The sequence below is a fragment of the Argentina silus genome, assembly GCF_951799395.1.
Source record: "Argentina silus genome assembly, chromosome: 3".
Taxonomy (NCBI): domain Eukaryota; kingdom Metazoa; phylum Chordata; class Actinopteri; order Argentiniformes; family Argentinidae; genus Argentina; species Argentina silus.
Genome location: NC_139657.1, coordinates 14,402,018 through 14,416,476, shown reverse-complemented (window position 1 = coordinate 14,416,476; position 14,459 = coordinate 14,402,018). Strand labels below are relative to the sequence as shown.

Here is a 14,459-nt window from a genome sequence, read left to right as displayed (position 1 = left end):
GGATGTCTGGGAACTCATTTCAGCGGTGACATGAATCCCAGTATGTGAGCCTTGGTCAGACAGCAGAGAATAAGAAAACAGTGTCCCCTGGTGGCCAAATTCATGATCTGATAGCACATAAGAATCTACAAAACAATTATCTCTTTCAACCTGAACTTTTAGGCTTTTGTTTCTCTAGCATATGATCTACAGTCAGTTATCTGGCAATCTATTTTGTTGATGATGAAGCCATTTGCCTGATGAAGCCTACATACAGTAGTAGGCTTATTTCTAGCCAACACTATGACACATCACCACCACCTACAACTTGCTCTGGCTCATAAATAAAGACCAAACAGCATACCAGGAAGAATATGACTAAGTAGTGTGTTAGTGTAAATATTCTGGGTGTGCTATTGTGTATTGATAGACAAACCAAAATTACAATTAGTATGGCACAAATATTAGAAAAGACAAGAACACAAAAGAAAAGAGTGAATTCCTTTTTATTTGTTTTCTTTATTACACATTAAATAGGAGTGGTGAGTTTCATGGCAAAAAATAGACTGATTTGACATCAGATCACCACTCTACACACTGCCCACAGAGAGCTCTCAATGGATGTGTTGAACAGTGGTCATTCATTCACTCCCCAAGCCCTGGACCCAGTCACACTCCCAAGTCACATACACAAACAGGAGTGACACTCCATTAAAGCAACATTCATTTAGACACACCAACGAAATGAAGCACAATTTACAAAATATGCACCTTTCAGTATCACAACTATACAAAGGTTGTTAAAATACGATCCAGGTATAAATGATACATTTCAGAAATCAGCCGTTGGCACGCAAAAAAGGGGGGGGCATTTCAAACATTTCGGTAGAATCACTTTTGAAACAGTATTGTTAACAAATGGGTTCCATAATCAATGCATTAACTGTTAATATCTACTTAACAAACAAAAAGAGGTAATACAATTGGGTCAAAAAGCATCAATCCTAAAAACTAAGTTTATTGTATTCTGTGTTTTTCATTTCACTTGTAATTGTGTTTGCCTTAAAAAGGGGCAATCTGGGATTGAAACAACAAAAAAGCGGTCTCCCCGCCACTTATTTGGTAAACAGCTGAGGGATGGAGATGGGGAAATGTAACCACTCAATTTCCTAGACAGAGCTATGGATGTGAGGACTGACCATCCATGAGATCAAAATGACAGTTTTAACCATGTTTTGAAGCAATACAGTGTTTGTTTACGATTACATTGTTTACAAACAATGAAGTAAAACCAGTTTATATTTTTGGTTCTGATGGGGTAAGACAGTTGAACTATGCTCATGACGCATTTAAGTTATATTCAAGAATCAATAGCTATATTTTATTAATATAAAAGTCCAAAAATGTATGTACCAATCCCAGATTGCCCCTTTAAACAGCATTTTTTTTGTTTTGTTGATCTTTTAAGCTGAGACTTGAAAGAGTTAATGTTGTCTCAGCTCGCCTTGCTTGGAGGTTGAAGCACCCAATGAAAACATAAAAGGCAATATGTAAGAGCCCCTAGGAACAGCCTGGAAATAGGTTGGTGAAATATGTGATGACCCTGAAAAGTAACTATTCCATTATCTATAAATTCAGACTTTTATTTTCTCTAAAAACTAATTTAATGGCAATTATTGCCTCATTTACAGACATCAGTTCCAGTTACATCACTCAGACACAACCTTTGTGAGAGACAAAATGACAAAAATATTACCAGACAGTAATTCTCACTTGAAAGGCAGCCCAGCAAACCATTGCCTGGCCAAGCACAAACAAACCCCAAACTCCTACGATACAAATGTAAATGTTGGAATTAGAAAATTCATATGAACAATACATATTAAACACCCTTTTCATGACAACATACTATGGGATGCATTTTTTGTAGTAGTAAAACATGAGGAAAAGAGCAGAAGAAAAGATTTGTGGTTCGACAAAAAAGGCCTTCTTTGAAGAGTTGCTTTGCCTAATCTAGCCTATCCAAAACAGGAGAGTAGGTTTATGGCAGCAAGTATATATATTTAAAAAAAGAAAAGAAAAAAAAGGCCTGGGGAAATGTGCAAGGCATACTCTGTTCTCTGGGCTTTAAGATCCTGTCTTGCATTTTAAGACAGAGAATCAAATATTTCTAAGGAGAAAGTTCATCCAAATACCAAATTTACATAATTAGATGACAAATACTATTTAATTTGAATTAGGCAATTTGGAGCATGCCAACATGGGTCGCACCTGGAAATGCAAAAAAAAAATAAAAAAAAATGGCTGTTGCTATAAATAAACCACTTGATGAGGTACAGTAAAATGAAGTAAATCTGTAATTTGGTTGAACTATCCCTTTAATGGGAGAGGTTTGTCCTTCAAAAACACAACATCTTAAGCTAAATACAACAATCCTGAGGATAAGGGGGGAAATCCAAAGGTCAAACGAAGTCTCTTCAGGAACAAAGGCATTGACCCATCTTTAAAATGATCAGAATAAGCAGGATAAACTGACCAACAGAATCAACCAAACTACAGAACACACTGGCTTGTGACAATGCATGGGTTTAAGAAACATGCAGTGCCACTGAGCACCACAATACCAGCTGCATATCCTCTTCAACATCACTAACAGAGCAAGGTCTTGGTGGTCTGCTGGTTTCCTTTATGCCCAAAAGATTCAATTCAGCACTCTCTGCTTCACAGCTGGCCTGCTTCACTAGGGGGCATTCAGTTGCTGACCATACAGAAACTGATTTTTCTACCAAAATAATCAGGTATGATGAATATCAATAAACTCAAACCCTGAAACACTACAAAACCCTATGGGGCCCACCTGGACCCCAGTTCCCCATTCCTGGCTTTAGTGGCTGTGTCATATACAGTATTAGCAACAGTTTGCCATTCCCAGTTAACTAGTAAGAACACATTGCATGCAAAAAGGAAAATCTCTCCTGTAGGCAAGAAAAATCACTACCCAGAAATTACAAAAGCATTAACAGATTACAGGTGAATTAATCGGTAACCAGGACATGTTAAACTAGGTACAGTAGAAGTTCACATGCATGCTTTCATTAAATGCATGACATTATTAATTCCTATCTAGGAGTCTAAATAAGAGGATGGGCATTACACAGTGGCTGGGACACTTGGATTTTTCCCATTTAAAGTGTTGGTCCTGCCTCCAGTTCTTACTCCTTGTCCAATTGAATGGGATGGAATTAAAAACTCTTTGGCATCCCATGCTGGAAGGAGCATACCACCTTTATAGGTCAGCCCCTCCCAGCAGAGGAACAAATTAAATGCATTTTCATAATCTTATTAAATATGTTGTCCAAAATGTGTGTATAAAAACCAATTAATAACTAAAAATTCAGTTACATAAAATCCTCCTCAAATTTGACTGTGTACCCTCTTACAGAATCAATCGAGCTATTGGACCAACACTTGTGGGCAACTGGCACTAAACAGAAAATAAAGCTTATTTGTTTCCCAATAGCAAATAACAGAAAAGGCAGAAAAATAGGGTTCATTTCAGTATTGTGGGTACTATGACAAAGAGGCTAATAATTTAGTGTAATGTACAAAATGTATTACTTGAACGGTTTAACACATTTTCTTTTTTAGTCTATCATGAAAAGGGGGATGGTTATTCACATAAGTATACACTTTGTCTTGGACTTCTTTTTCTTCTTCTTTCCCTCCTTGCTCATCTTCTCCTTGTGTTTCCGGATTTCTCGCACTAATGTGTAAAAGGCATCATCAACGCCCTGTAAAATAAATCAAGAATACACATTTTTAGTTTAAAATCCTCTCAAAAACGTACATAACAACTGAATTCAAATTCCAAAGCTATATTGTCAACTTTCAGGATAAAAATGGAAGTTTGCCATGGAAGCTGAATACTCATTTTAATTTTTATCCTGAAAACGCACAATAAAGCTTTTGAACGTCAACTCAGTTGTCAGCAAACATAACCCAGATACAAATACCATGGAGTGTGCGGGCTAGTTAGATTAGCTTATGTCAACATGTTCATCACCTATTGATTTTTCACTGTGGATGTTTGGTGGGAGTGGGCCCAGCAGACAACAACAGACACAATGCTTAGCTTACATCTGGGATGGCACAAAGAAACAGGTTGGGACCAGAATAACCAGGACATTGCCATTCACTAAGCATGACATTGCTAGCCATTGCATCAGGGAGGAGGAAATTGCAGAGCAGAGTGCTCCAAGTCACCTTAGAGTGTGAGAGGAAGAGAGATAGATAGAGACAAAGGGTGTGTGTGTGCAGGAATATATATTACACACACACAGGACTGGACTTGCATTTGGTGCACAGCAACATATCTCTCTCTCTCTCTCTCTCTCTCTCTGCCACCCTCTTGGTATCACACGTCATTGAGAACATTTTAACACTTAATTTCAACCCACATGATTGCAGTCTCAGCTAATCACCAGTTCACTCCTCTCTCCATTTTGATCTCAGCAGATTACAGAATGATCACCAATAGGGATACACACAAACACCACAGGAGGAGAAATCACGACCAACCACTTCTAATAGAATCCCACAGAATCCCCAGCAGATCCCAGTAGGTTAGCTTGGAAAGGGATGGACCCCACAAAGCACCGTCATCCCTCCGTCAACCATGCCTAGCAGAGGGCATCCCCTCACTCACACCCCCTTACCCCAACACACACACACACACACATACACACACACATCTGGCGGGAGCGCGGCTTCACACACTTACCCCTTTCACATCACAACACACTTTTTAAGCTTGATGCAGCGCGGAGTCTTTTCTTCCTTAGTGAGCTTTTTCAGCCGGTACAGCCTGATCTCCCGTACCAGATTGTAAAAGGCATCCTCCACTCTCTGCAGTGCGAAACACAACTCCCCTCAGTGTTAGGGAATACAGGGGAGGGCTAGCTGGACCAGTAGGGCCAGGGAGAGGCAGTCATATGGAAGAAGCAGCCCAGTGTTGGCAGGGCAACTATGCACTCTCAAGGTGTTATGGTGTGGTGCAGTGCCATAATAAGCATATAGGCTGCATATGACTGACAAGACTACATATAGCTGTGTTTGGACAGATATCTAAATGTAGAGCTACATGTATGTGTTGAGAGTAGGCCTGCATGCAGTTTGAGTACTGTCATCATGAGTCATTAAGCTACCTGTTCACTGGGAGATGTCTAATACAAACATCATACTCAGAAGAACTCCTTTAAGATTTTTGCGAGTAGCTGTGGACAGAGGAAGTGGTGTGTATTACTCGCGATTGCAGCAGAAGAGCAACACCAAGTAGCCACCGAATTGCGCGAGCACCCATGATGAGGGATTGGAGGGGAGAGCTTAAGGAGATGAATCACTGTCCGAGATGTGTCCCCAGCACCAGAAGGAGTTGTGATTTGACCAATGCAGAGAGAGCAGGAGAGGGTCTGTCTGCCCCACAGATCACAGCAGCAGCAGCAGCCAACCAGCCACGCAAGCATCACAACACACACCACATATTAGATCACTCCCACTGTCCGTCAAGCATGATTATGACCCCACAAAATGATTACCCACAATTTTCCGTGCCATGGCGACTTTATGACAAGTATTTACTGATCTGTTGATGAATTACGATGCAAGATCTATTATGGATGTCCCTAATGGTGAAAGAATTCCACATTTCCATGACAGAGGGGCATGCAACTGATTCAATTATGAACCCATAAATAAAAAAAATCAATTAACCAAAGAGGGTTTAACGACATACAGTACATTACCCAATATGTTTCAAAACACCATTTAGAGACAGAATATAGCCACTGATGCCACCACAAATCAAAAGCCCCTCAAGAGTCAAGAGACCATGGCATTTCATGAGATTGAAGCGCTGTGATTAAAAAAAGCCATTGCAATGACGCCTGACACAGCTGGTATGAACTAATCTCTCTGTAATAATGAAAATTGATCTGTGGAGAAAGTCGTTTAAATGGCTGCGGCCCCCTCTCCAGCCTGCCAATACCCTTGTCACCACAGGCAACCCCCCTCACTATTCGAAATCTTACCTTGGGAATGGGACTTATGCCTGTCAATCAGACAGGACGGAATTTCCTTAAAAGTTTCATAGCACCTGGATGCCCATAGACTACAATGGACTGCATTGACTGCAAGACGATCATAGTGCTACGAAGCTTTCAGGAAAACTCACCCAAGCCCAGTTGCTGTTTAACCCATAGAGATAGAACACAATATAAAATACATGTATTTCATTTAACCCATGTGAGAGGATGCTAGTTAGGGTGTGTCGTCTCTGTCCCTCACCTGTCTGGTTTTGGCTGAGGTCTCAATGAAGGGGATGCCGTAGCTTCGTGCTAAATCCTGAGCCTGCTTGGTGTCCACCGTCCGAGACGGGAGGTCACATTTGTTCCCCACCAGCACCATAGGGACGTCCTCAGAGTCCTTCACTCGCTTGATCTGCTCTCTGGACAAGGACAGGGACAGGGACAGGGACAACAACAATCAAACACTGTGCAATGTGTTGGTCATCCCAAGTAAGTGGTTATTTGAATAGCAGTACAGTAATACACACATATCACGTTCAGATTCAATTAACATAATATTCCTTTTTCTCTGTGTTAAACAGAAACACTCAAACATCTGAAAGGGTTAGAAAAATAGACAAATGCATTAATGTGGAGCACAATGTTGGCTCCTAGTTGCCAGATTTAGACACCTGAAACACTGCGTCACCTGTAACCAGTGAGGACCATCAACTTGCCATCAAAAGGCCCTTCAGACTTTAGGTCTCAGCTCACCTATAGTGGTGAATGTCCTCAAAGGACTTGGTGTTGTTGATGGCGAAGACACAGAGGAAGCCCTCCCCTGTCCTCATGTACTGGTCCCTCATAGCGCTGTACTCCTCCTGACCTGCAGTGTCCAGGATGTCCAGCAGACACGTCTCCCCGTCAATCACCACCTGCTTCCTGTACGAGTCCTGAAGGAGGGAACAAGAGGGAGAGAGAAAGCCGGATCAGGATACTTCCATATGACATCTGATAAAGTGGCGGTAATGAGCCATACATTAGAGTATGATCTTACTACTGTTGGATCACTTCTTAGAGGAGAAATCATAGTTACAATCTGAGAGAGACAGAGTGGATGGGATTGTGTAAGATTGGATAAGAGACAATAGAGGGTTCCTGTAGAGTGATATACTCAATTTTACAGGAGTCTTCTAAATGTATGGCTTTCAGAGAATATAATGAGGTCTTAATTTCCCACATCAAAGCACTCAAGCATTTAATCACATACAGCAGATATCCATCATCAACTTACTTCACCGAACCCACATAATTACACCGACTGATGGACTGACTTAAAACACTGTTTCTGATATTACAATATTCATGCATTCAATAACACAATCTCAAGTTGAAGTTTTTAACTTGCATTTTCACATGGATAATTTATTAAAATAAAACTATCATATTCTGATTGCCGTTATGTTTCATATGGCTCAGCACCGTCCCTCGAGTAGGCAGACGCACTAAAATGATCAAAAACCTGTTTGGTGTCATTCTCATCTTCAACCAGAAAAACCTGCTATAAAGGCGTTTTTTAAAAGACCTACAAAAAAAGACCTTTTCAAAGGAGTGAGCCCAACAGGCATACCTTGGTGTTAAACACACACACAAAATTCAGTTTTACCTCTATGGTGGGGTCATATTCGTCCACAAAGTGGTTCTGGATGAGCTGGATGGTGAGGGCACTCTTGCCCACGCCTCCTGCTCCCACCACTACCAGCTTATATTCTGTCATGTTCACCTGTGAGAGAGAAAAGCACAGACGGTCAGTAAAAAAAATAAACATTTTAGTAGCTACACTTATTAAGCTAGGCCATCAACACTAAACAAACTCTTCTCACACAAGACTCAGCTGAGAAAAAAAACAAAAAACATCCACACAACCATCTGGTCTAGTTGTGATCATTCCCTATCTGTTAAGCTTCTCATGTGCACATAGCCCGCCAAATGCAAAATTAGATTTTGGTCCCGATCATCTCCACATTGCCTTTCATTTGCACAATGGCCATTTTTTGTTCTTCAAGACAAGAAGGAATACAAAAATCACAACCTCTGCAGATATATTGAATGTTTGCCATGAATAATGTTCCATTCTATTCTGACTGTTATATAAACACAATAAGGACCAAACAAACAAATATAAACTAGGCTATATAACGTCAAAATGGGGACAGATAAGAGAGACATGTGTAAACAGATAAAATACATTAGACCTAAACCCTTCACAAACTGAAATATCTCTTTAAATCTAGTGACACAAATTCAATAGTCAGTTCTGAGTAACGGCTACACAATGGGAACTAACCCCAGGCATAAATCTATGACCTTACATTAAGGTTCCAAAATTGACAAGCAACTGGGAGGCACACTCCTCTACTCAGACTAATATGAACAACAACTATCAATAGTGTTGACCACAGATTTTCCCTTTTCAAAACACTTCTAAGTAAAGCACTACGGTCATGGAGATGTTCTAAGGTGTTTGGCACGTCTAGACAAACAAAAAGAAGCCCCAAGCATAAAGAGGCATAACGCAAACTATGGTATACATTTACTAACCAAGTTAGTGTTGCAGTACACTTTTCTAACTCTTCTTGAAATGATCAGCCTCAAGTAGGTAACATTCCACACCTGCTCCACTGCCCCCACCACCAACACCATTAACAAAGGAATGGCAGAGAGCAGTGGGTAGATGGCATTAAATCATAAATAGGCCTGCAAGTGCCACCACAAAGGAGTATACCGGTAATCCCCAAAAAAATACCTGTATCCTACCTATCCTCCAGTGGGTAAGATGTGGAGCAAGTGAAACGTGACTTTCCTATTCCACTAAGTAGCCTAATATTGTTGTAGCCTAATTACTAAACTACAATGCTTGCAAAGTTGACTCAAGTGCCACCCATTTCATATTGTCACATTGGAAATCGAAAGCTTGCACATGATTGGCTCGATCTGACACCTGTACAGTCAGCTGTCATTTCCAATCATCAACAAGGTTGTTACGTCCAATCAAGCACTCTCCCCGAGTTTGTTTCTCGATTATCAATCAGAAGTTGCCTTAGAAGAGTAAGAATTGTCGGCCTAAGTATGAAACATTATACAACAAAATTGTTAGCCACAAAAGGAACAAGTGTCCATTTGAAACATATTGCTTATTCACAATGGTAATATATTGAGGCTTTCAAACATTTCCATTGGCACCCGAGGCCGTATGACAGCATGTAGATTAGCCTACTGTAGCCTACCTATAAAGTATACCACTAGGCCTACCTATTTCCAAGACGACTGTATGGAATCTGATAGGAGCATCAGCTGATAAAACTGAAGCTTTATTACATTTGGAAGTCGGTCAGGCAAAAATTAAATAGAGCGAGTACACATGGGTAGACTATAGTAGGCTATTCACAGTAGGCCTAATAAACTGGGATGAACCTGTCCTGCACCCCATTTCTATAGTATGTAGGCACAATTGATTGAATGATATGCGTAAACCCGGTAGTCTGCATCATTCAGGTCAGCCGATGAGTTTTAAGCCGCCATAAATACCGCATAGGTCTGCATTGCAGGGCCAGACATTAGGTTAACAATTGGGCGTAGTTTGCATAAACATCGACACTTTTAGCTGAAAATGTCCAGCAAATTATGAAACCATTAGAGTCCCAAACCTAGAATTAAATTACCGGCAAGGAGATACAATGTCGCAACATTTAGACAGTCATTGTCTAAATGGATACTAATGAAACGATCTTGTACAATTGTTTTACCTTTTGCGTGTGGAGTTCCGCGTCCGAAGTAGCGACCAAATAACAAGTCAAGCAGTTAGTCCTCCTTTTTCACACGATCTCTGCATTTCCTACCTCACACTGAAACGGCCGCATTTGTGTTGCTTTAATTTATTTGAAATGCAAAAGAGAACAAATGAAAGAGAGGAAATTAATCGATTGAACTTTCCATTTGATCCAGCATTCGGCCTGCTGTTCTCGATTCAGCTGAGGTTGGCCTAAACGCGAATATGGGCGGATACCGGGTGCAGCGTAGTACAGCTCACTACCCAGAAAGCATAGCAGAGGATTTCAACCGGTTTCGGCGATATCCCTTACGAGTGTCGCAATATGTACAATAAAACTCTGTTTCCTCTGCCACCCCCAATAGCTATAGGTGCTTATGTCGACAGCTATTTTATGAAACCTCATGGATCGATGTGTTTTCACTCAGACGGTGACACAGGGCGTAATGCCAGCGCTAAAACAATGTCTCTAATGAAATAAAGTAGTGCTGATATATAGCTTATACTAATACAAATCAATCATCATGACAGTTTGACTTCTGTGATTCTATGTGACATCAATATTTCAGGACATGTCTCCCTCGAAGTTCAGGAAAGGCTTCCGAGTGAAGCTGGATCAACAACGCATAGGGGGCGACTCTACTATATATAGGCTCTAAATATAACTGGAATGTGCTCGGGGGACGTCATTCCAAAGCAAGGAAATGATTTGGCAATCCCTTGTCAGTTTTCCTTTGCTTTCACTAGTGTACCGACTGCGCAGAATAGTGCACAAAGAGAGATCGCTATGAAAACAGATGCACACAGCTCAGATGTCAAAATGAGAGATGCCAGCCGATCGAATTGTATAGCTGAAATTACACATACCAAAATATTTATTTCGGTAGTGTTAATGTAAGCTAGGGAGCCAGAAACAACATTGATGTGTGCGTAATTGCGCAGCGTTGCGCAACTCGAGCGACTCTGGACACAGACATATCCCCTCCCTGTGTGTGAGAACTGTAAAATGTATCAGTGCTTTGTTGTAATAGAAGAACCAACATATTACAAACATCGCTTTAAACTCGACACGACTGATGTCATTGATGATATCAACGAGTTACAACATTCTGGAGACGGAGATTCCTCTCCATCCTGCTCACAAACAATATAGAAAGATGAACATGAATAATAGTCCAAATTGATATCCAACTTTGAAGGCAATACGTTTATCCTCTAGGCTACCATCTGGATAATTATAAAGATAATTCACCTTATTCTCTCATAGTGTTCAGATTATGTCCATTTAGAGCCACAAGGGGTCAGTAGGTATCCATCTATGAGCTCTAACATAATGTCAGCTATTTTCTTCAGTTTAGAAACCTTTATGGCCTTGTTAATATCACAGTAAGGCAACATTTTTGCCGTAGTTCTTGTAATATTTAGGGCGGGTTATGTCCCCTACGTCCCCTAACTATAGCTCTAGTCATAACCCTAACTCCCTAACCCTAACTAGCCCTAACCCTATCCCTAAACCTAGCTCTAGCCCTAACCCTAACATTATTTCATTAATTAATTAATGTATACAGGGCGAGGGTAAACATGATTTAAAATGCCAAGTGTACAGTTAAAAACAATACATTGGGAACTCAAGAAAACTTCTATTTCTAAGCAGACCTGCTGGGCCTCTTCCAACGTATGGAAAATGCCGCAACTTCGCCAGTTTATTATCCATGCAGTGTGTCCTGGAATGTTCAATTTAAACTCAATTACAACGTCAAGTTGTGTTGGTTTAAAGCAGCTTTAATTTGATGCACCTGCTCAGCAGTGATCACGGTTTAATTTCACCTGCTGCGTACCATTAACGAGTCTTGGCGGAACGATATGTTTAAGGTTTAACGAACGTGCTGACAGAGTGGAGTGCAGTGTACAAGAGGGCTATATTGTTTTGACCAAGAAATCAAAAGTGCACTTTTTTTTTATCAATATATCAATTTGGCAATATTTAGCTGTGTTATTTATGGTCGCTATTGATATTTTCATTATTATTATTCTACATGAGGCTGAATAAATCACTGTTTTTTACACACAATAAATAAAGGTTCATTGTGCTGATAGAGATCATTGTGTGATCTGTTGATTCTCTAAATCTTGATTATTGCACTTATACACGTGACCTTCCCTGTGAGAAATGTGGTGATTCTAAATATTATGCAGTATAAGGTTTCTGATAGAAAAAGGGTTAACGGGTTAGTTAAATATTTTTAAACATATAGTCAGATTGTATTTTCAACATTTGTGGCCACAATCACCTCAAATGAACTCTCTGACTTTGTTGGAAGTTACTTTGAGTTGATTTGGCCAGAAATGTTTCACTTTTCTTTTCCTGGCCCATAGACTATATGGTAAGGAGCCATCTGACTATAATTTGAAAAATATTGAACTAACCCTTTAAGCATACTACTATGCTACAGCTCGGGTTTGTCTTTTGGGAGAACAAAAAACAGCTTATGAATGGAGGTGCGTGGCAGTGTAGGAACCAAGTTTTATTTCCCAAACCTACTCCTATATTCCCTCAGTAAATCTTTGCTTGTTTAATGAGTTAATACACTTTTATTAAAGTAGCCAACTAATCATAGGCTAAGATAAGCCCAACATGCCGACAGCTGTCCTTTTTGAATGAATTGATTGATAACCATTCCTGGCCTTGAACTAACTGTGTTATGCCAAGTAGCCCAGGTTAATGTTGTATACCTTCATTCGGCTACAGATCACTTCATTCAAATTACATTTCCAACCAGCCCTAACCTTATTTCCAGCCCAAACCTTAGCTCTGGCCCTAATCCTAACTCCAACCTTAACTGTAACTCCAGTTCAACCCAAGCTCCAGCCCAAACTATATACTTTTGTTACTAGTGCAAATTCTAGTGTTATGAAAGCAATAATGTGGTTAGAGGACATTCTCATTGCTCTTATCCTCTTAATTGTCCTTTCATCGGGGGTTGCAATTAAATGCTATTTCAAATTCACTACATGTTTTCTCTAATTTGAAAAGGAAGATGGAATACATAATATAATTCAGTATAGGATGAATAAAACTATGTAGCATTCCTTCTTAATGATTTTTTTCTTGGCTGTATTCCAACTGTTCGGTTTGGTTTGTTTAGATTTGTTTGAAAATATGTGATTGTTCAGATTTATGAAGTGTACTTGGTGCATTTTGGAATGTTCAGTGGGTCCTTCCCTCCTACAAGCTTGGAGCATAGGCTTCAGTTGCTACGGTGGGGTTTCAGAACAGTAAGTTTAGCTACTACTTCAAAGAGGCTATCCTTCTATCTAGCTTTTACAGATAATTCTTATGAGACAAATGCTAACAATAAATCCGGTCCATACCTCTCCATACCTTTGTTTCTGGCTGAGTTTATGAGTGACAGCGGAGTGGATCGCTGTTGCTAGGTAAAGCATCCATTCGTTTATTACAAGGAAACAAACTGAGTCCATTGTCTGTTCACAACTAGCAGGATCAAATCGAACCGTGCCTGGCTCAGTGGCAAAAGAGTTAAGACAAACTCTTCAGGTGGACAGAGTTTGTTTTGTTTTGTTTTGTTTGTTGTGCAAAATGTTCAGACTACTCACAAACGAAACAAACAACACTCAATTCAAAACAAATAGTTAATTCTGAACACACCCTTAAACTAACCCAATGACATCATAGGGGGTCATTTTCTTAGGACTTTTTTTCCTCATCTTTTTAACAACGGAACATAGAAAATTGCTGTTTTCACATAATAGACACTAGCATGGTGCTGGAGATAATGAACATGAGGTTAAAAAGTGATGAAGTGTCCCTTTAATTAACTTCCTGAATATGAGGTATGCATAAATCTGATCCATACATTTTTCAAATTAGCATATAAACAAGAGAAATGATATACAATGTTGTAACATTTCAACAAGCTTTATTTACTCTTTAAAGGGTTGCACAACCCTATATCTTACTGGCACCTTGGCCTATCATCACAAACGTACACATCGGTGTGGGAAAAATCCTGTCCATTAGCTGAACTTCAGAGTATATCTTTGAAGATAAGATTATCCTATACTGTACACCACCAGAGCTCCCAAGAAATGTTTCCACTCAAATGTGTAAGCAGACCTCAGAAGAAGTTCACTGCAAGATCAAGACCTTAGAACTATACGGTTCTATCTGACATTTTGACATTTTAAATGAGGAAATCACATTTAAGTTGTTTTTTTGGGCAGTTGAAAAAGTAGCTTTAAAGAGGGACTGCACTGACTGATTTCGCCTTGATTTTCCTCCTCCGCATTTTCAAAAAGAACAACATTTGTTTCTTGGAGGTCTGAAAAAATTGTCTCAATATGATACTCTCTGCAGATAGAACTTATAGGCTTCGATTGCTCCCATTAATTCCTATGGAGCTAATCACAGTAGGTGCTGGTACACCTTCACTAAAGGGGTAGCTCACTCAAATCATAACTGGTGGTCCTCTGTGGCTCAGTTGGTAGAGCATGGTGTTAACAATGCTAAGGTTGTGAGTTTAATTCCCGCTGGGACCATATATACTGAAAGATGTGTGCACTCACTGCAA

The 14,459-nt window shown here is 39.9% G+C and overlaps 1 protein-coding gene across 2 annotated transcripts; it reads right to left on the bottom strand.

Annotated features, from left to right (window-relative positions):
- Positions 1–479: 479 nt before the first annotated feature.
- Positions 480–10,077, bottom strand: kras (v-Ki-ras2 Kirsten rat sarcoma viral oncogene homolog). 2 transcript variants are annotated; one of them, XM_083667115.1, is made up of 6 exons: positions 9,848–10,077; positions 7,708–7,824; positions 6,816–6,994; positions 6,322–6,481; positions 4,760–4,884; positions 480–3,770 (listed from the first exon to the last, which is right to left on the bottom strand). In XM_083667115.1, the coding sequence occupies exons 2-5, from the start codon at positions 7,816–7,818 to the stop codon at positions 4,765–4,767; spliced, it is 570 nt and encodes a 189-aa protein (XP_083523241.1). In that variant the 5' UTR covers positions 7,819–7,824; positions 9,848–10,077; the 3' UTR covers positions 480–3,770; positions 4,760–4,764. The 2 variants fall into 2 exon arrangements, with proteins under 2 accessions (XP_083523241.1, XP_083523242.1); XM_083667116.1 differs by lacking the exon at positions 4,760–4,884.
- Positions 10,078–14,459: the final 4,382 nt, after the last annotated feature.

Bases quoted from the DNA above. Each gene is read 5' to 3' on its own strand.
- kras (XM_083667115.1), bottom strand. From the start codon at position 7,818: ATGACAGAATATAAGCTGGTAGTGGTGGGAGCAGGAGGCGTGGGCAAG. The intron at 6,995-7,707 runs GTAAAACTGAAT...TCCCTCCTTCAG, and splicing joins AATATGACCCCACCATAGAG to GACTCGTACAGGAAGCAGGT. The intron at 4,885-6,321 runs GTGAGGGACAGA...TTCGCACTGCAG, and splicing joins CCTCAGCCAAAACCAGACAG to AGAGTGGAGGATGCCTTTTA.